Raw genomic sequence first — 21,740 nt, 5'->3', positions numbered from 1 at the left:
TGAAGTTTAACTCCTTAAGAACAAGGACTGTGCTGTCACTTTGATTATCCCAAGCCTAGTACCCTTCTCGGCATGTAATAGGTGCCCATTAAATTTTGTTTGAATTAATTAACCAGGAGGACATAGCAAATAAAAATAAAATGTTTATTATAGGGATTGGTTTATTTCAGTCATAAGCTGTGGTCCAGAGGTTGGCGAACTATATAGCCCAATGGGAAAATGCAGCCTTCCGCCTGTTTTTATAAATGAAGTTTTATTGGAACACGGCCACACTCATTCATTTACGAATTGTCCATGGCTGCTTTCTGCCACAAAGGTGTATTTGAGTGGTTTGACAGAGACCACATGGCCTGTCGAGCCTGAAATATTTACTATCTGGCCTTTTACAGCAAAAGATGGTCAACCCCTACTATAGATAATTGAGCCAACTGGAGGTCACATTCTTAAGTGCTTTTAACGAATAGGTATGCAATTCCATTTTGACACTTCAAATAGCAATGGGCTTTCTTAGATACCTAAACTTCATATTTAAAAGTTGCCAACTCCTCTGGGGGTGGCTCAGTCGGTTAAGGGTCCAACTTCAGCTCAGGTCATGATCTCGAGGTTCGTGGGTTCGAGCCCTGCGTTGGGCTCTGTGCTGACAGCTCGGAACCTGGAGGCTGCTTCGGATCCTGTGCCCCTCTCTCTCTCTCTCTCTCTCTCTCTCTCTCTCTTTCTGCCCCTCCCCTGCTCACACTCTGTCTCTCTCTCTCTTTTGCTCAAAAATACATAAAAATTAAAAAATAAAAGTTTCCAACTCATCTGGAACTTTCGTTTGGGAGGAAAAAGAGCAATTCACTGGTATTATACCTCATGGTACCCTAAGCTTAAAGACTGTGAGTGAGAGGTATACTCAAGGCCTGAGTCCTCAACTCCTGTCTAAACTTGTGCTCAGGCCAATTATACCAAAAACGGAAAAGGAAGGAAAAAATGCAAAATATACTGGGCCTGGAAGAATTTTTTTCAGTTCATCAAACGATGGCAATCTACCCACTTTGCCTGGATTTGCTCACTCACTCCCGTGCCCAGACTATCCCCCCATCATGCCCCCTGAACCCCTCCTGGGCTCCTGTTTTTACCATTATGCACCGGATGCAAATTCATATGTGTACCCTATACTTGCCTTGTTTGTTGTCTGCCCCGACCAGAGTATAATATCTCCATCTGTTAAATGAATGAATAAATACATGAAGCCCCACATACAAAGGAAAAAATATCAACAAATTAACATAGTGCCATTCACTCTTGGAGTGAACATTCTAGGCAGGAATTTGCTACCACGAGGGCACAGAGGTGTTTCGGTAGCTGCTGGGGACGATCGTTCTTGTCTCTCTTCTTTAAGGCGAGTGATAAGGATGGCAAAGTCTTATGAGATTCCTTATATGTTTTGCACATGCACAACTCCTGGGCACTGCCTGTGGGGCCAGCGCTGCTCCTTCCTCCTGGAACTTTTTTTGATTGCTAAGGAAATTGTAGATACCTGTTCAAAACTCTTGTGCTGTGGCTGATGTCTGTGGTTCACGGGAAACCCTCCTCAGTAAGGGGACACTGGGTTTCAGAGGATCGTGGCATATTATCTCTTAGGCCATCACATTCTCACTGTCCACACCGAGGGCAGGGCTATTCAGTCCACGTGGATGTATGTGCACACAAGAACATACTCAGGAGTGGGGGAATCTTTGCTTTGATTCTCTGCTATGGAGTATTTTAACATCAGATGTGCCTAGAAATATGTGTAGTTGTGATTGATCATATTTCTGTACCTATTGACCAAAATAACTCAGAGTGCTGTAAATAGAAACTCAAAGGTTGATTTAGCAGACAGTTTAAGGGCACATGTTTTTTGCTTGAGTTCTGGTTGGTTCCAAATCTTATAAGTTTTATGATTTGAGGAAAATTACTTAACTTCTGTAAGGCTCAATTTCACCTCTATTATATTGTATTTACATACGCTGTAAATTACTGTAATATTAATACAATGTATCATACATATAATTATGTACCATAAGTATTTATCATATGAGCATATGTTATATGTTATAAATATACTAGATTGTATTCTCATGTAATGTATCATATTATTAAGTATTATACAGTTTACCTTTGAACATTGTGGGAGTTAGGGCACCAACCCCCAACACAATCAAAGATCTGCATTTAATTTTTGATTCCCCAGAAACTTAACTACCAACAGCCTACTTGAGTGGAAGTCGTAATTACCAGTAACATAAAGCCTATTAGCACCTATTTTGTATGTTGTATGTATTACAGACTATATTCTTAGAACAAAGTAAGCTAGAGAAAAGAAAATGTGATTAAGGAAATCGTAAGGAAGAGAACATACATTCATAGTACCGTACTGTATTTACCCCAAAATATCTGTGTATAAGCGGACTTGTGCCGTTCAAACCCGGTTTGCTCAATCCAGTGTGCGTGATGGCAACTGGAGGCACCCTTTCACTGAGCTACACGACCGAAAAAGTTCCCATGTGTTCCCATAAAAGAGAGGAAGTAGGACCTTTAAAGTCTCTTTCCCGTGGTTTTCTTTGGCTACATGTAAATCATTATACGGGACCAAGTGACCCAGCAGATACTAGAGATTTTGGCATTCGCACCTGACTGAGAAAATTCACGATTAACTGAGAGTAGATTTGATTTTAGGGCTGAAGAGCCGATGGTGGCACCCAGAGATGAAGTTTGCTTGACTTTGTTACCGACTAAGAGAAAGGATGAGGTTCGTGAGACATACATGAACTGTGTTTAACTCTTGATGTTTTCCCCCTTGGTGCAGGGTGATTTCACCTGGAACAGCATGTCGGGCCGCAGTGTGCGGCTGAGATCGGTTCCCATCCAGAGTCTCTCTGAGCTGGAGCGGGCCCGGCTGCAGGAAGTGGCTTTCTATCAGTTGCAGCAGGACTGTGACCTGAGCTGTCCAATCACCATTCCCAAAGGTAAGGCCACGCCTGCCATCCCCCCGGGAAAGGAAACGCTGAGAGTCAAACATCTGCTTCGCCAAAGCCACAGGCTGGAAACACCTCTCGCACCTAACATTAACACGGGAAGGAAACTACAGCTTCTTGGTTGTTGGCTGGCATCATTGTCCATCCTGAAGGACACGTTCAAGGGGGACAGTTGACGTGTCAACCAATATGTTTAAAGGGAAGGTCCGCTTGGGGAAGGTCAGCTTGAGGTAGTGAAGGGGAAAGCCATGTGTATCTCAGCAGCCTGCGTGGCTTCCGAACAATCCATTAAAAAGAACTTTCAGAAAGGTCAACCTCAAGGGCTCGAACTAAGACCGTGTGGGTAGCAACGTGATATCAAAATAATCAGTTGAAAAGAATGTTTTCACAATCTATTAAACTCGTCATTTGACCTTATGCTAACCCAGAATCAGGGATTCTACTCACGTTAAGTCATCTTTATCATCTTTCACCTGGTGTATCTGAAGTTTTGACAAATACAGGTCCTGATTCTGGTAAAGATGAGAAGCGTGTATCTGAAATCCTTTCATCTGTCAATTCTGTTTCTGAATGTTTCCTATCTTCCGTAAGGATACTTCCTAATCTGTAAAAGCGTGTAACAGAAAGGCGATTTGTTGTTCTTTCAGTTTCTAGAACAACTTAGAAATGTTGCTGGCAAACCCAATTGTAGCAAAGGGAATGATGGCTCAAAAAAGTTCTGTGACACTCAGATTGGATACATATCAGATAAGATATCGTGGAACATTCTTTTGTAGCTTTGTTTTTAACTCCAGTTAATTTGATGTCCCTCTTTGTTCCTGCTTTTTAAAGAGTCCACTAAATAAATAACCTTTACCAAACAGTTTTATAAAAATTGTCTGCTAGAAGCTATCTCTGTTACTTGTTTCTTTTTTTTTTTAATTTTTTTTTCAATGTTTATTTTTGAGAGCAAGAGAGAGAGAGAGACAGAGACAGAGCATGAGTGGGGAGCGACTGACAGAGAGGGAGACACAGAATCTGCAGCAGGCTCCAGGCTCTGAGCTGTCAGCACAGAGCCCGACATAGGACTTGAACTCACAAACCGTGAGATCGTGACCTGAGCCCAAGTCAGACGCTTAACCGGCTGAGCCACCCAGGCACCCCTCCATTACTTGTTTCTGAGACGATGTAGTTTCCAGCCTCTTCAGGGAAATATTTGCTCTATTGAGATGTTCAAAGATGTTTGAGCTATAGGACTTATTTTTTCTATTTTCTATCAAAGTAGGAACTAATGATTTACAAGTAATTTACTTATGGAGGAGAGAAGGAATCGTGTGCCTGGGAGGAGAGAAACAGACCTCACCCAAGAGTTCTGATGCATTTGTTTGGGGCACATGATTATAGACATCGAATGTTTACCCAGATCCTTCAGATACAGGGCCAGTGCTGAGAGCTGTGATGGCAGCTTTGGTCTGAGGGTGGCAACTTGGGTCCATGCAAACCCCCAAGTGGAGGTTTTAAACAGGCTCAATTCACAGTGTGAATAATTTATTCAAGAAAATAAATACAGTGGCCGTGGCCTAGACCCTAAATAAATGACAGCAAACCTAATGAGATAGTGGGTATGATGAAATGGAAATATACTCAAGCTCATACTTCTGTTCTCTGTCACTTTAGAATGATGTAGGGATTTGTCTGTGGGTATCTGTTTGGGGACCCCTCTTCCTCTGTGAAACTAGTGTTTCCAGGGCTCAGGTGAATGATAATCTGACATATTCATCGGCTGCTGGGACTCACGGTAGAAGGGGAAGACTTGAGGAGTGGGGGTTGGGAAGTTACTGAGGTGGCTTCCCAGAGTGGACCGTAGGAGTGGGATCAGAGCACCAGCAGAGTCTGACGTCCTCTCGAGCTGTAATGATAAGGGGACATCAGTGATATGAGCGCAGATGCAGCCAGATTAGAAGGCAGCGGGCAAACATGTGGGTTCAGCCGAGACTGCCTCTCCATCGTCAGCGAAATAGGAAGCAATTTCATCTGCTGGGAGCCAGGATGGGAAGGAGGTCCAGGAGGTTTGAGGAAAGAGGCAAAGAGGGGAAGAGAGGGAAGCTGGTGGACCAGCGGTGTTGCAAGATGACAGGGCAGCCCAAACGGTCCATCTGAGGCTAGTAGCTGGGAGCTTGACTCGCACAGCAAACATCCCGGCAGCCAAACACGGCCAAAGCAAACCGTGCCATTTTGTACTTTCAATTTCCTAGCCCTTAATCCACTCTCCTCTCACTAGAGTTAGGATCTTCTAGTTGAGTTCAGGGATGGTAGAGAGGGACATGGCCATCGAGAGTTCCTCTGCGGTAGGCAGAATACTGCACTCCCAAAGAGGGCCGTGTCCTAGTCCCCGGAGCCTGCCAGTGTTACCTCACAGGCCCCAACATCTTTGCAGATGTGAGCAATCAAGGTTCTGCGCGTAGCGAGATTATCCTGGATTAGCTGGGAGGGCCCAAGCTAATCACATGGCTGCTGAAAGGCAGAGACACTTTCCCAGCTACCGCTGAGTCAGAGAGAGAGAGAGGACTATGGAGGAATAGTCGAGAGATGCAACCTTGCTGGCTTTGAAGGTGAAGGAAGGGCCGCCAGCCAAGGGACGAAGGCAGCCTCTGAGAGCTGGAAAAGGCAAGGACACAGATTCTCCCTAGAACCCTAGAAAGGAATACGACCCTGCTGATGCCTTGATTTAAACCCAGTGAGACCCATTTCAGACTTCTGACCTCCAGAAATGTCAGGTAATAAACCTGAGTTGTTTAAGCAACTAAGTTAATGGTCGTTTGTTACAGACCTGATAGGAAACCAATTAGTACAGTATCCACGGGAATGATTGTAATCCCAGACGCTGGAATCTCAATTGGGAAAGAAGAGAAGTTAGGAATAGATATAAAAGTCTATATTTTTTTCCTGAATAAGAAGAATCAGTAATACGTAGATGTCAATTATGTTGTTAATGATCTGTGAGCTGAATGTGATTCCAGAAAACACACCAACAGGATTTGTTTTTGTGATACCCCTAAGTTGATCTAAGCATCGTCTAGACAAATAACTATGTGAGAGTAGGCAGGGGAAATCTGAAAAAGAGGTCAAGTGGAGAGAACCCCTCTCCACTTATTAAAATGCCAGGCAACTACAGCAATTAAAAGAGGATTATACTGGGGCGCCTGGGTGGCGCAGTCGGTTGAGCGTCCGACTTCAGCCAGGTCACGATCTCGCGGTCCGTGAGTTCGAGCCCCGCGTCGGGCTCTGGGCTGATGGCTCGGAGCCTGGAGCCTGTTTCCGATTCTGTGTCTCCCTCTCTCTCTGCCCCTCCCCCGTTCATGCTCTGTCTCTCTCTGTCCCAAAAATAAATAAAAAACGTTGAAAAAAAAAAAGAGGATTATACTGTTTCGCAACAGGCAGATCAATAGAAGACAATAGAGTTTAGAAACGAACAAAAATAAATATGGCAACTTATGACATGATAAATGTTGCTTTTTTCTTGTTCAGGGGGAAAATGATGGATTAAGTATTTGTGACAGTGAGACGACCACTGAGGAGAAAAGGCTGGATTCTGACCTTACCCCTTATATCAAAATAAACTGATATGGAAGAAATATTTGAGGATTTTTTTAGTGAAACTATAAGTGCACCGAAATAAAACATAGCTGCATATTTAGATATTTTTACATTGGGGAAGGCATTACCCAGAAAACATAAAGATAGTGACGCATTTCACTACATTGAAGGACAAAAAATAGAATCATCTGTGTGGAAAAAAAAATAATTCAATAGAAATTTACAGCACATTTGACCAGCTAAAGGCTCACTTCTGTACCATATAAAGCTTTATTACAAACTAATGTGAAAAGGAAAAATAATTGATATATACACAAATTACAGGAAGCACCCACATGTGTATTAAAGAAATGCAAGCTAAACACAAAGGGGTTTTTTCTTCCTCCTAGATCGGAAGGGCTCCAAAAGTTGGGTAATATACTTTATGGGAAGGCAGACACTTTTCATACCATTGGTAGGAATTTCATTGTTGCAGCAACTTACAACGTGGTTGGGCAACATCTAACTCTCAAATGGCCCAGCAACCCTCCTTCTAAGACTGTATCTCACAGATCCTCTTGTGGGGGCACCTGGGTGGCTCAGTCGTTTGAGCGTCCGACTTCGGCTCAGGTCATGATCTCGCGGTCCGTGAGTTCAAGCCCCGCGTCGGGCTCTGTGCTGACGGCTCGGAGCCTGGAGCCCGCTGCGGATTCTGTGTCTCCCTCTCTCTACCCCTTCCCCACTCATGCTCTGTCTCTCTCTCTCTGTTTCTCCAAGATGAATAAACGTTAAAAACAAATTTTTTTTTAAAAAGATACACTCTTGTGTTAATTGAGGTAGGCTCACCACTCAGTGCCTTAACAGGACAACGGTTTCTTCCTCACCCAGACATTTCTCCCGTGGAAGATGGCCATGGGGGCCAAGAGAGTGGACTCTGCTCCATGCATTTGTTCGGGGACCTGAGCTTCTCACACCTTGTGGCTCCTTCCTCCTCTGTATCCATTTAGCCAGGAGACACACAAACTAAAAACTGGTAATATTTACATAAACCTTATAAAATGACTGAGAAGCTTAATTTGTGGTCTCTTCTAAACTTAAGCCATTTCGCAGAGGGACTTTGGAAGATGCTCTACAGAAGCTAGAGAAATCTTTGGGAGGCCTTTCAGCGGGAGGGATCAGATCTATGAGTTTCCCCTGTGAGCCTGAGCTCGCCCCGTGGAGACAACCGGGGAATGCTTCCTCCTGGTGGAAGGCTGCTCTTGGCATGGGCTTCAGGACGAGTCTTTCTAGCGTGTAACTGTCCCAGTCCTTAACAGCAGAACCAGGAGACAGATGCGGAGAAGCACGGTCAAGAAATTAAACAGTACCGTATGACCTGCATGAACTTCTCATTTGTTCAAAACACGCCAACAAAGTACTATTTATGCATCAGATAGTATGTTAGGCTCAATTCATACGATTTTGGTAACATTTAATACAAGTGGTCTAAGCAGGGGTTAGCAACTGGCCTGCTGGTCAAACCCAGCTCACCATCTGTTTTGGTAAATCAAATCTTACTGGAACCCAGCCATGCTTATTCATTTACATGCCGTCTACAGATCTGTCACGTAACGAAGGCAGAATTGAGGAGCTGTGACAGCCCGTATGTCTCGCAGGCTCAAGTGTTTACTATCTGGCCCTTTACAGGAAAAATTTGCTGTCTAAGGTAACACGAAAGGAAATGACTGATTTCTGCCACAATCAGTAAAGCATGTTAGTGCAGGCGCTATGGCTTAACCTCATTATGTTGTAAGGCGAGTTTCTAAAGCTGAATGGTTCCACGAGACAGAAGTGCACATTCCTGTTTTCTTTAGTCCTCTTGTTTCCCCCCTCTCCCTTCAGTTAATTTCTGATATCACAGCTGAGAAAGGCTTCGTTTACGTATTTTGCAAACAGTGTCATGGACTGAGGAATAGTTGACGGTCTAAGAAAATGTGCCCAATGGTCTAGGAAAAGAGTATGCCTCAAAATCGCTCAGTTATATGGCTTCCTTATGAAGTGGTCCCTCACCATGGTCTCTCAGGCGGTGTAAAACCTGAGTAAACAACTCCGTGAAAGGGAGAAAATGATATTTTGGGGTAGGGTCACCCTGAAGCTGTCTTTGGGATTTAAATGCGACTGGTGATGTAGGTGGTGATTCAAACAAATGAGGGCGACCTGACGGGCCAGGAACATGAGCTTGGGTGTTTATGTAACAGCCCTAGACAGAAAATCTATCTATCCTCTTTCTGTATTATTCTTGCTGGCGTGGCCCAGGTGAAGAGGTGATGTGCTAGAACTCTTTGTCAAAGCCTTCTGTGTAAGTAAAATTGAAATTGAAGCCCGGGGTAAAATCTGCAAACCCCACCTTAGGTAGATAGAAATGCTGAGAGGAAGCAAACGTCACCCAATAGGGTGATCAAAGAATAATGTGGGACCGCCGGGCTCAGAGGCCCTCAACGCGTATCTCTGTGGTATGAGCGGCAGAGCCCGTGCTATCTTTCCTGTGCCACCACTCACCTTTTCTGGGACCTCCCAGGGGACTGGGATTGCCCCAGGGCAAGGCCAAGTCTCACTTCTCTTTGAATCTGGAGCACCGGCTACACTGCCCGGGTCTCCACCCCATTCCACTGCCCTTCGGCAAATCCTTGGAAGTCGATGAATGCATGCACGCACGCATGCACATGTCCTTCCAAATTAAACTCCTTCCTCTCCTCTTCCCTGTCTCTCTAAAGAACAGCATCCACGCCTTTCTCTCATTTCCCCCAGGATCCCCAGGAATGATTTTGACATGTCAGTGTTTCCCTACCACGTCACCCCATGCCCAGTCCCCAACTCTGACTGATGGTCTCGTAGGGTTGATGTGAGATTTAAGCGAAGTAAGCAACGTGAGCTGAAAACACCTCCTGAAGTTGTATATACTCTCAACAAACCTCACGTGTCACCATTGCCATCGGCGCCATATCACTTTGTCTCACGTCCGTCTCACCTTAACTGTAGCCAGAGGCCCCCACCTGCTTTCCTCAATCCAGGGTTTCTCTCCTACTCTGCCCACCACACCTCAATCCATTAGAGTAATCTTCAACCACCGAATCTCCTCTTTTAACAAAACCCCCCAGGCCCCTGTTGCCAACTGCGGTCACTATCAAAGCCATTTATCACACTATTGCATACAAAAGAAGAAATCCATTTTGTTTGCAGCCTGTTCCGAGAATGCACCACAGATTTAAGTTTGTCCGTCTTAGAGCACTGAATTTCAAACTTCCATTCTACAGCAAGACATACATTTTACATCTCAGTCCGGGAAACACGTGAACCAAATGCTGCTTATCTTCATCAGACATACACTTCGATGTCGTCTGTAATGTTCTCTCCTGCCGTCTTCTATCTGATTCTGTATCGTTTTCTATAATGCACTTGTCATGACCCACTAGGTTTTCCTGATTCGTTAATAGTTTATGACCCGCAGTTTGAATAACACAGTCTCGGAAAGCAGATGGAATAGAAAAGTGGCAATCAGGAAGAAAAGAACAAAAAGGTCAATGTGGAAAACTTAGTTGTTCTTTGCTGGGGCTCTTAGGGCCTTGGTAAGGTAGATGGGGCATTATTTCCGTAGGGCCACAGAAATGAGCCAAGGTTAGACCCTTGGCCTAAGCATCTAGTGCCTTCTCTGTCTAGAGCCCGGCTGTAGAGTGCCATCTGGGAGGCCTTCTGGTATAGCTTCCCTGCGCTCTCGCTCTCTCCCCCGCCCCTCTTTCTCTCTCTCCCTCTCCTTCTCTCTCCCTCTCAATACCAAGCTAGATGTACAACCTGGAGGAAGTAGATATGTGGGGCTTTAGGTTCTTAAGAGGTAGAAGCCTTTAATGGAGGCTATAATATCATGTCAAAAGCAGTCCCCATCCTCAAGGATTTCCTAGTCAGTCAATGGAGAGTGCACGCGTACATCAATTCTATTAAAAGATAGAACAGTGGATGGCATTTATCCATGCCTTGTCTACCTATTCCAGCAAAAGCCAGGAATGACGGAGAGATTTCTCTGCAGGCTCCTCTGTAATTTTCTTCTTGGATGCTCTCCTCTGTACCCCAGGGCTTTTCCCATGTCAAGTTCTCAAATGTATGCTGCTGTTCCATTCTGTTCTGGTGCTGAGCGGGCAGCCCGGTAGGATAGTATGTGTTTCTTTAAGCCATATGCTATGTGCCTTTGTATTCACAAATGGCTCCCTTTATGTTCTCAGACAAAAGTTTTCTATCCAACGTCTTGTCCCTACTGGTCACATTTGTACATATTTATATATCTTTCTTGGAGCAGCAACGATTATTGCACAAGGTGTTGGCATTTTGAACAAAACTTTTGTCACTGCAGTTTCTGGAATATTCTGGCACCTTTCAAAGACTTCAAGACTACGCTATTCTCTCTGTTGGGAGCATGGCCCAAAAGTAAACTTGATAATTACAAAGAATGTCTCATCCCGGAAATATGAATAGGAGCTCCCATTTTTGCTTTTTTCTTTGTTTCCCCATGGGTGAAACAGAGGCAAATAAGTATTCATTGAAATTAAATACCAAGGGGTTTTTGAAACCAACCAGGCTTTCTAGATAATTTGAAATCGAGCCCTCAAGATGATTTAACAATTGAATTACCGGGCATTTATAAAACTGTTACAAATGCAAAGCTCTGAAAAAGCAGCTTAAGCAGTCTTCACTTAAGGCAGGAGTGGACAAACTGCAGCCCAAATGCCAAATCCAGCCCACTGCCTATTTTTATGAATAAAGTTTTATTAAAACACAAGCACACACCGGGGCGCCTGGGTGGCGCAGTCGGTTAAGCGTCCGACTTCAGCCAGGTCACGATCTCGCGGTCCGGGAGTTCGAGCCCCGCGTCAGGCTCTGGGCTGATGGCTCAGAGCCTGGAGCCTGTTTCCAATTCTGTGTCTCCCTCTCTCTCTGCCCCTCCCCCGTTCATGCTCTGTCTCTCTCTGTCTTAAAAATAAATAAACGTTGGGAAAAAAAAAAAAAAACACAAGCACACTGGTTTGTTGCTATATGGTCCAAGGTTGCTTTTAGCAGAGACCATATGGCCCACAACGCTGAAGATATTCACTATCTCGACCTTTACAGAAAAGGCTTCTTGACCTCTGTTTTAAGACAGTCATATTAATTGCATATAGTAATTTATAGTTATTATCTTTGCCACTGATCAAGTATACTATTCTGTCCGTTTCAATTTCTTCACTATCTTAACCTTATTTTGCAATAAGAGTGTTTTTTTAACAATCTGGCTTTTTGTAACTCTCAGATGTTTTACGTGTTTATATTAATTTAAAGTGTTTATATTATATTGTTATTTTAAATGTAAATGTAGATAACTATATTTAAATGTTTACATTATATTAGATCGATCAGATAGTTTTTCAAAGTGGGTAACCGATTCTCTTGGTGGCGCTGAACAAGAAAGAAAAGTTAGTGTTTTTCTGAGTTGCTTAAATCACTGATGCCATCATGCAGTTTATAGGAATGTAGGTTACACATTAAATGGGCGACTTCAATAATAAGTCAATCTCCAGTAGGGGTTGGTTATTAGCTTTGTTACTGCTCTCTGCTTTGGTAACCGAGAACTTAGCAATATTTCTCTTTAAGGACCAGACTTATTTACAGATTGAGGGATCCTTGTAATCTGATCTCCCTCCTCTTAGCCTCTTTATCTTCGATCCCACCCAACACACACAAATTCAAACCTTTCAAGGATGTCTTTCTTAGGGATACCTGGCATTACAGGACGAGGATAGTGCAAATAGAAGTTGAAAAACACATCCCACAGCAGAGTTTTGGATTGTCCACTGCTAAGATGCTTTGGCTGTAAATTAGGGACACCAAACCCAAAGTGGCTTAAATAATAAAGAGACTGATTGTATGACTTTATAAGGAGCCCACGGGTAGGCTAGTCCCGGTACTCGTGCATTTCTCCTCGACCGTAAGCAGTGGGTCACTTTCTTCTTTGGCTGGCCTCCCTTGTCACAAAATGACTACAGCAGCCACCAGCGTCACTTCCTCTCTGGCAGCGTGAAGAAGCAGAGACTCCTCATCAGGTATCTTGTCCATAATAGAGAAGTATTTTCCCTGCTGCTTCCCAGTGGACTTTCCTCCCCGTTCTTCATCCCCAGAACTGCAGCATCTGCCAGTGCCCCAGTCCATACTGGCAGGCAGAAAGAAATCACCAGAATTGGCTTAACCTCAGATTCCTTTCATGACCCTGGGGTGCGTACTCATCCCAGGTTGCAAGGGAGGAAGCCTAGACACATTTATTTGCTTTAGTACCTAGCACGGGCCTTTGCATAGATCTGTGGCTCAGGAAGTATTTGAGAAATTGAAGGGAATGGATTTAAGATTCAATCATAGTACCTCATCATGTTTCAGATACTGTTTCCATATCGTAAAGAATTGTTTCGTATGGCTCAAAGAATAATCAAAAGCAAGGATGGAAAAGGAAAGGATGAAGAGCCTAATAGTTTTCATCTAATTCCATCATTTATCCAGTTATTGAATCTGTAAGAGCTGTTTTCAGAGAGCTACTGGCAGAGATTTGGAAGAGTTCCCAAGGCTTCAAGTTTATGGTTTAAAGATATTTGATTCCCACCAATCAAAAGATATTTGATTCCCATAAAACACCTAGGGATAAATCTAACCAAAGAGGTAAAGACATTTGACTCCCTTCTTACTTGTTCACTATAAAACAGGATCTGCGGGGCGCCTGGGTGGCGCAGTCGGTTGAGCGTCCGACTTCAGCCAGGTCACGATCTCGCGGTCCGTGAGTTCGAGCCCCGCGTCGGGCTCTGGGCCGATGGCTCAGAGCCTGGAGCCTGCTTCCGATTCTGTGTCTCCCTCTCTCTCTGCCCCTCCCCCGTTCATGCTCTGTCTCTCTCTGTCCCAAAAATAAATAAACGTTGAAAAAAAAATTTTAAAACAGGATCTGCGAAAAGAAAGTAAATAATAATGGACTCTTACACAGGTCGAAAATCATACCGTGCGTCAATACCCTTGTCTGACTCTACCTTTTCAACTCAAACTACAGGCTTTCGCTTTAAATCGACTAATGACGAAACTTCTGTAATTTGGAGTTTAATTTCCTTAACAATCCAGGGTATTTCTTTGGGATAAGCCATTTCTGTCTTTTTGTTGTCCTGCCTGCTTTCTTTCCCTTATGCTCCAAGGAAAGAAACATGGCTCAAGGAAAAGACTTGCCAAAAGCCATTTTTCTTGCTCTGATATTTGGAAACTTCTGTCTCTGCGAATATAATGCCTACCTAGGCTAAGTTAAAAACATTGTTTTTGATTTAAGGAATGTGTGATAAGGCATGCAAGTTCAGATGCCAGGAGAGACAGACTAGCTCCTAGCTTAGGAAAAGTCACTGCCCAGGCTGCCCCTTTGGGACATGAGCTTATAGCTTTTTTTTTTTCTTTACTCGTAACATTTGAATATGGAAAAAATGAGAGCAAGTAAAAGATCCTTCTGGGGCATCATTTGATCATGACCAGTTATTACGTTGCCAAAATAATTGACATGAAATGGAAAAGGTCTCTTAGCATTTACCTGGAAGCATGGTGACCCCCAAGAGCTGCCTCCCTTGACAACAGTGAGAGATTCACAGAATGTTCTCATTTTCTGACCGCAGCTTTGATCATTTCACCACCACTTCCACATGTAAACTGTGAGGACTGGTACATTTCACAAGTACTTTGGGGAGCCTCGGCCCCAAGGAGAGGCATCTGTATTGCTTAAGAATGCCATAAATATTTTCTTCCCTGAGAAATAGACACTTTGGAAGCAGATCTTAAGAAAATCTAATGCACAAGGTGCCTGGAGGATAAAGAAACTATGTTTAATTCATCGAGGTTTATACCAAGCAAGATGACTCAATCACCCTGTTTCTGCCTGCCTCCTATTTCCATCAAGGTCAATGGAAGAACCTATAGGTTTGATTAAATTACTGAGAGGCTATAGAATGGAAGGTTTCTTGAAAATAACATGAAAAAATATATATGTAGTGAGATCCAAAGCTGACTGAACAGTGGGACCGGTTTGGGCTTGAGTGCGTTGTTTTCCGCTTTTTCTATGTAGATTGTTTTCTTCCAGATTCTTATTTGTCACTCTCTTAAGCCCTAGTTCCCACCTAAGAAACTGTCATTTCACTCCTGAATCAGCAATTTTCTCATCTTTTCTCACCAACAGAATTTTTGCTTGAGAAAGGGTTGGATTACTAGGAATAAAACACTGGCAGGTGTATGATGAGAAAGGATCTCCTAGACTAAACAGTCACCATGTGATCTATTGGGAGGAAACCCCCACCACAATTCAAAGGCCCCATGCGAAGCGTCGCTTCGTCCTTTAAGACTGAACGCAAGCAAACATTAGCCTTCCGAAGCGCTGGAGACTGCCTTCTCGCTTCGGACCTCTCGCCTGCTAAATGCCCCCACCGCGGCTTTTCTTCATTTTCCTTTCATGAAGTTACCATGTGTCTGTCTTTGGCACTGAACTCTGAGTTTCTCAACGGCAGAGACGGCGTTCATTCACCTGGGGTCATAGTGTCTAGCTCGGTCTCGCCTACAACGTGTGCTTCGTCAGCGTTGGATGGAGGGGTGGACAGAGCAGGGACGGGTCAGAGTATGGGGGATGAGACCACTTTCTGGGGGGAAGATGACGTTGAAACAGATAACCGTTAGAGTGTAAATAAAGTCTGAAGCCAAGGAGATTCGTCACGTTCTGTGGTGCAACATCCCTGGACAGAGAGCACTTGTTTGCGAACAGAGGCCAGATTGCTGCTTTGGCTCTTTTCCTAATCCTCTGGGGCTAAGCCTAGTTCAGCTCTCAGACTGGATGGAGCATTGCACTGGTCCCATTGGGTCCCCTGTCCTGGACTTGCTGCCACGTTTCCTGCCGAGAGGCAGAGGTAGCCGCTTTCCTGCTAACTACTCCCCCCACCCCCTTTTGCCAGGGCTGCCCTCCCTTCCGTTTCTCAGGATGGACTTTGAATGGCACCTCAGAGTAGCAGGGGCTATTTTGAATCCATTCTAATGAGCATCGTTACTGAGCAATGGCAGGGACTGTCTCCACTGCCCAGCTGACTTTTCCCGGGGTGTGATTTTGGGGTTCTGGTGGCCCAGCTCTCATCAGTTCCACTGTGTTTTCCGCGTTCACTTACCAAAGGAACTTACGCCGCTGACATTAACCATTGGAAAGCACTAGACACAGAGTGTGGGCTCGATGAATGGCCCTCAAGTGCCAGGGGCTGTTAATATTTTTTTTAAAAAAAATTTAATGTTTATTTTTGAGGCAGAGAGAGACAGAGTATGAGCGGGGGAGGGGCAGAGAGAGAGGGAGACACAGGATCCCAAGCAGGCTCCAGGCTCTGAAATGTCAGCACAGAGCCCGATGCGGGGCTCGAACCCACGAACTGCGAGATCGTGACCTGAGCTGAAGTCGGACGCTTAGCCGACTGAACCACCCGGGCGCCCCTGGGGCTGTTAATAATGTTACAACTTCTTTGACAGACCTCCTGTCCCAAACTGGAAATAAAGTATCTGGTTTAGTCTTTCTCTTGCCTTAGTGTTGGGAGGTCTGTGGCTTGAGAGCCCTCAAAAGGGGAAGGATGAGACCAAAGGATGAATTTGAGTTTTAGTGAAGGATATAGTTTTAGCAAACATTTTTATAAGACATGCACAGATTGTAGAGCTCGCCTTCTCCACATTCATACATATAATTTAAAAACCGTATTTTGGTTTATCAGAACAGGCATGGGAACTTAAAAAGCAAACAGACTGATACGCTGATCAGTGTTCTTAGATGCAAACATCAAGCACCGAGTCTGGGTAACTTACGCCGAAGAGGGATTTAGGGAACCTAAGAAATAGGCAGTATCATAAGACAATCTAATCAGCCACCTATGAAAACGTCACTGGGGCCATAAAAATAAATCTGGTCAAGTCTCTCATCTGTCCACTCCCTTTCCAGAAAACATGGTACGCCAGAAAGGCAGATATAACTGATGCTTTATAGTGACCTAACACACACGTTTTCCTTCAGATCAGGGACGTGTGAATAGGAAGATTATCTCAGTAGTTTCAGCCAGGCCAGAAACTCTGACTCTTGAGTCACCTGTTGCCATGGACTTGCGCTCCCAAGTCTGTATGTTTCAAAGCGCTTCGGAGAGCCGTGTCAGCCTCCACCTTCTCACATGCTTGACAAATGAGGTTTCAACCTTTTGCCTGAATACGTCCAGGACGTGGGAGAAAGGGCTTTTTAAAAAACAACGTGCTTGACAAGGTGTCTGGCTTCGGCTCAGGTCATGATCTCGCGGTTCGTGGGTTCGAGCCCTGCGTCGGGCTCTGTGCCGACAGCTCAGAGCCTGGAGCCTGCTTGGGATTCTGTGCCTCCCTCTCTCTCTCTCTCTCTGCCCCTCCCCTGCGCATACCCTATCTCTGTCTCTGTCCCTCTCTCTTCTCTCTCTCTTTCTCAAAAATAAGTAAATATTTTTTAAATTTTTTTAAAAAATGAACATTAAAAAATTTTAAAAGCAACAACTTTGTTTTAGAATAATTTTAGATTTATAGAAAAGTTATAAAGATAACACAGAGTTCCCTTATGCCCCTCAGCCAATCTCCCCTAATGATAACATCTTATGTAACCTTGGCATGCTTATCACAACGAGGAAACCAACATTGGTCCATTGCTATCAGCCAAACTACAGACTTTGTTCAGATTTCACCAGTTTCCCCACTAATATCCTTTTTCCGACCCAAGATCCCATCTAGGATACCGCATGCATTTAGCTGGGCATCTTTTTTTTTTTTTTTCCTCCCTTTTTTTTTAAAACTAACAAATATTTCCCATCTCACAGGGTTTCTGGAAATATCCCAGTGTGGTTGTTCTGGTTCAGGTTCTGGTTCATGAGGTTTGCCCCCAAGCTCCCTTGGGAGTGCAACCATCTGAAGGCTTGACTGGGGCAGGAGGATCAGGGTCTGGGCCCACTCACGTGGCTGCTGGCTGGAGACACCAGTTCCCTACCACGTGGCCCTCTGCATAGGGTTACTCGTCATGTGGCTTCCCCCAGAGTGAGGGATGCAAGACAGAGGGAGCAAATGGGATGGAGGGCCACAGTGAAAGGTGCCTTTTGGGTTTTTTTGAGGGAGCTCATTCCATTGCTGAACAGCTCCATTTGCTAAGAAACCTGACTTTGTACAATTTCTTTCTGAATCCTTGCTCTGGCCAGGGGTGGACTAGCCAGGAGGTCTCTTCATCCAGCCACCATCTATTCATACAGCTGTTCACCGTCGAACATCCTTCTACATCTGATCTAAATGAGGACAAGGCACTTCGTACGAAGACATAGAAGGCTGCTTATTCACAGAACCTGCTTTATTCCCCTGCATGTAGTCAGGAATCTGGTAGAAACATAGCTATAGGCAGACTCACATTCTTTAGAAACTGAAAGAAATTGTTATTCAGCCTGATACGTAAAAGCTCAACGATTTATAAACATTTTTATATTCTTCTGTCTAAAACAGAAGCTGACACCAGGTGTAACCTGGGCATTGTGACAAGTGGGAAAATGTGAATGCGTCACATGGTCCAAGCCCACAGCTGCTCTCTAGGTAGAGTTACACACAGACCAGTGCTTCTTAACCGGAGTGATTCTGCCCCCGTGGGACATTTGGCGGTGTCCAGAGACATTATTGGTCGTCACAACAGGGAATGGGTGGGTGTTCTGGCATCTAGTAAACCGAGGCCAGGGATGCTGCTAGATATCCTACTGTGCACAGGGCAGTTCCTCACAGCCAAGAGCTCTCTGGCCCCAAATGTCACTAGAGCCAAGGCTACACAGGTACCCCCTAGCTAAGCATTTTTTTAATCATAGGTCACTATTCACAAAGACCACATATTTTTTTTTTCCTATCAGGAGGCTTCAAGGTATTGTTTGGAATTTTGGAGTTTGAAGTACATGTTATCCTTGTGGGACTCTGTAAACTCTCATGCTGGTGCGAATAGCAATTAGCAGAACGACACGGAAAGCGTTCGATGTTCGGGAGTAATGCCTAAGATTGCATACGTGCTGACCCGGCAATGCAGCTTGTACATATCTACCCTAGAACAGTGGTGCTTAGATTTCAGTGAGAACCAGAATAACGCCCCTGGAGTGTATGTTAAAGCACACACTGCTGGGTCCCATCCCAGAGTTCCTGAATCACTAGTTTTGGGGATGGGACCATAAACTTTGCAGGTCTAACAAGTTCCAATTTCCCGGGGCGGTACTGATGCCAGTGGTCCTAGAACCACACTCAAAGGACCACAGAGTGATTCTTGGACATGTACATAGGAAGACATGCACAGAATTTTTCAAAAACACTGTTCCCGACAGTCCCAAGCTAGAAACAACTCAAATCTCCATCAATAGTTCAATGGGGGAAATTAACCATGGTATATTCGTACCAGAAGACAGTGTACAGGAATCAAAATGAGTGACCTACAGCCACCTGCCTTGACAGGATGAATTTCAGAAATGTCGATGAATGAAATAAATGAGGCAAGAAAGAATACTTAGAGCGTGATTCCATCTGTGTGAAGTCGAAAGCAGGAAAAAGGAACTATATTCTTTATAAATGGATACATAGATAGTAAAACTGTAAAGAAAAGCAGATGATTATTAGATGATTATTATTATTATTATTATTAGATATAGATTATTAGATGATTGATCAGAGCAATGATTACCCTGGGTGAGGGGGAGGTAGGCACACAGGAGACTTGGGTACAGGGAATAGTCTACCTCTGAACTTGACTGTTGGTTGTGTGGGAGTTGGCCTCCTCAGTATTATTTAAACTGTGTATTTATATTTATACACATCTTTACATATTTTACATCTTCCAATTAAAAAGAAGTTTAAGGAATTCCTTCTATCTTAAAAGAAAATGTCCCCTATCCTATATGTATTGTGGTTCTTTGACAACTTGCTTGAATTTTAGCATCTGCCCGCTGGTTATAAAAACCAAGTCTCTTAAGCTTTACTATTTGGTTTAGTTATTCTTCTGGGTCAACTAATAAAATATGAAGGAATGATAGAATTTTTTAAGGACAAATACTCTTATTACAGTCAAATACATGTGGTGATGTGAACTAGTGAATAAAGTGTTACAAAGTAAAAGCCTGTTTGGAGAATGGATTTGAATCTTGGGTTGTTAGTATGTTTATTGTGGTACATGTATAATAAGTTATGGGAGGCCATATCGTTAATCATCTTTTAGACACTGGAGATAAGAACATACCTGTAATGAAAGAGACTGATGGCTCTCTACCACATTACAACTGACTTACTTAAATTTCCCCTATACAAATCTCACGACCGCAAAGGTAAAGACTCTTAGAAACTATTTCTATCTTGTAGGAGGAGACTCATTTTTGAAATATTTCTTTGCTTTTTGAAAGAGGACGGATCGGATGTGTCTGTCGACTACTGTGTGATGTCTTTTGCCTCCAAAAATTCAGAGAGAAGGAGTTGGGAACATCTGTAGCCCCGAGAGGATCCCAGGAACGCTCGTTTCTGTTTAAGAATGTGCATGCTGTCTTTTCCTGATATCAGAGTCTTGCTTTTAAATTTTATTGGAGAGTGTCTGAGTCTCTCTCTGTACTACGCTTTTTAGTGTGTCCTGTAAGAAAACAATTCGTAATCCCCCTTTTAAACATAAGGTTCTTCACGGCACGGGCTACACTTCCCTTATTTGATGGCAGTGCGGATTTCCAATTTGCACCTCCCGCGTGTTAAATTGATGGTTGCGTAATCCCGAAATGCATTCTTGCCATGACATCCCAGGAATCCGACTGCAGCTGCCTACTGATATGAGCGGTATCTTTATTATTTGGTGAGCGAGCCAGATGTGCAAGTACATTTGTTGTGAGGACAAGACGCTAAAGGGATATTATGCCTTACTGATTATAGTGAAAAATTAGAAATGACCCAAATGTCCCTGGGTGGGGGAATGGTTAATTAAATTATGGCACAGCTACGCTATGGAATACGATGCAAGCACCAAAAAGAAAGTAGAGCTGAATTTATGCACATGTGTCGGGGTCCCCCCAAAGCCCTTTAGATGCGTCGTTTCATTTAGTTCACACGGCAACCCCATGAAATGCCCATTTTACAGAGGAGGACAGTGAGACTTGTCCACAGTCACACAGTTAGTAGATGGTGCAGCAATAGCTTGTTTGAGTTCTCTGGACCTCTAGATTCATTTCCTTTTCCAGTTACACTCTACCAGCTTATAAATGTCAGAATAATATGTACTGTTGACTTTCCTCTCCTGGACATTTGATTCCAGATGACATTGGTTTGCATAAACGTGAAGAATAGGAAGAGACTCATGTAATAGTAATAGCAAACATATCTAAGTGTCACCACTAAGTTAATTCTGAAGGAGGTAAGTTTCCTGTACTTTCCGTGATTGAAACAAAATTTAGGAGCGTACATCAAGATTCTGGCTGTGCGTACTGCCCGCGTCAGGGATTTTCATGTGTTTTCAGAGCCATTACTCTGTTTAAAATGCCAAATTATAAGTGAAGTAAGCAAGAAGTCATGCTTTTGCTCAAATGTAGTCACTGATAGTGTAAGATGTCACACGTATAGCTTGTGTTTACAATTTGTCATTCTTTTAATATTTGCAGATGGGCAGAAGAGAAAGAAATCTTTGAGAAAGAAACTGGATTCACTAGGAAAGGAGAAAAACAAAGACCGAGGTAAAGGACAGAAGGAACCACAGCGGATGCATCCTCCGTGGAGCATAATGGTTGAATTTGGTGGGGTTTTTGAATTGCATAGATTTATGCAGTTCAACTCTATTATGTAAACTGGCTTTCTACAACAGAATGTCATTAAAGCCTGTTTTGGTCTACTCTTTTGTGTTTGAGTGGCCCTGTACTGAGTTGATGAATTCAACTGGTTTGAGCAAAGTGTGACCTCGGCCAAGTTTATGGTTCCAATTATGATGCTGGCCAATCAGCAACGCACAAGAGGAACCTGGGTTGAGTAGCCATGGACAGCATCTCTAACGCCAACCAGCTGTCTGGCAAGGCCAGATAGTTAGGCAGGGCTAGTTGAATGAGAAAAAGTTTGGATTTGCCTACC

The 21,740-nt window shown here is 43.8% G+C and overlaps 1 protein-coding gene across 3 annotated transcripts in view; it reads left to right on the top strand.

The window, feature by feature from the left end:
- Positions 1-21,740, top strand: part of ARHGAP6 (Rho GTPase activating protein 6) — a 449,432-nt gene that overhangs the window by 372,581 nt on the left and 55,111 nt on the right. For all 3 annotated transcript variants that reach the window (XM_047075884.1, XM_047075885.1, XM_047075886.1), the window contains exons 2-3: positions 2,831-2,990; positions 21,281-21,352. In XM_047075884.1, the coding sequence (XP_046931840.1) occupies positions 2,831-2,990; positions 21,281-21,352 (232 nt within the window). The remainder of the gene's footprint in view (positions 1-2,830; positions 2,991-21,280; positions 21,353-21,740) is intronic.

The sequence above is a fragment of the Lynx rufus genome, unplaced genomic scaffold (assembly GCF_022079265.1).
Source record: "Lynx rufus isolate CCGP_SWC_20201006 ecotype Redwood Valley unplaced genomic scaffold, mLynRuf1.p SCAF_14, whole genome shotgun sequence".
Lineage (NCBI taxonomy): Eukaryota > Metazoa > Chordata > Mammalia > Carnivora > Felidae > Lynx > Lynx rufus.
The sequence above is the reverse complement of the archived record's forward strand: the minus strand, read 5'-3'. Positions and strand labels throughout refer to the sequence as shown.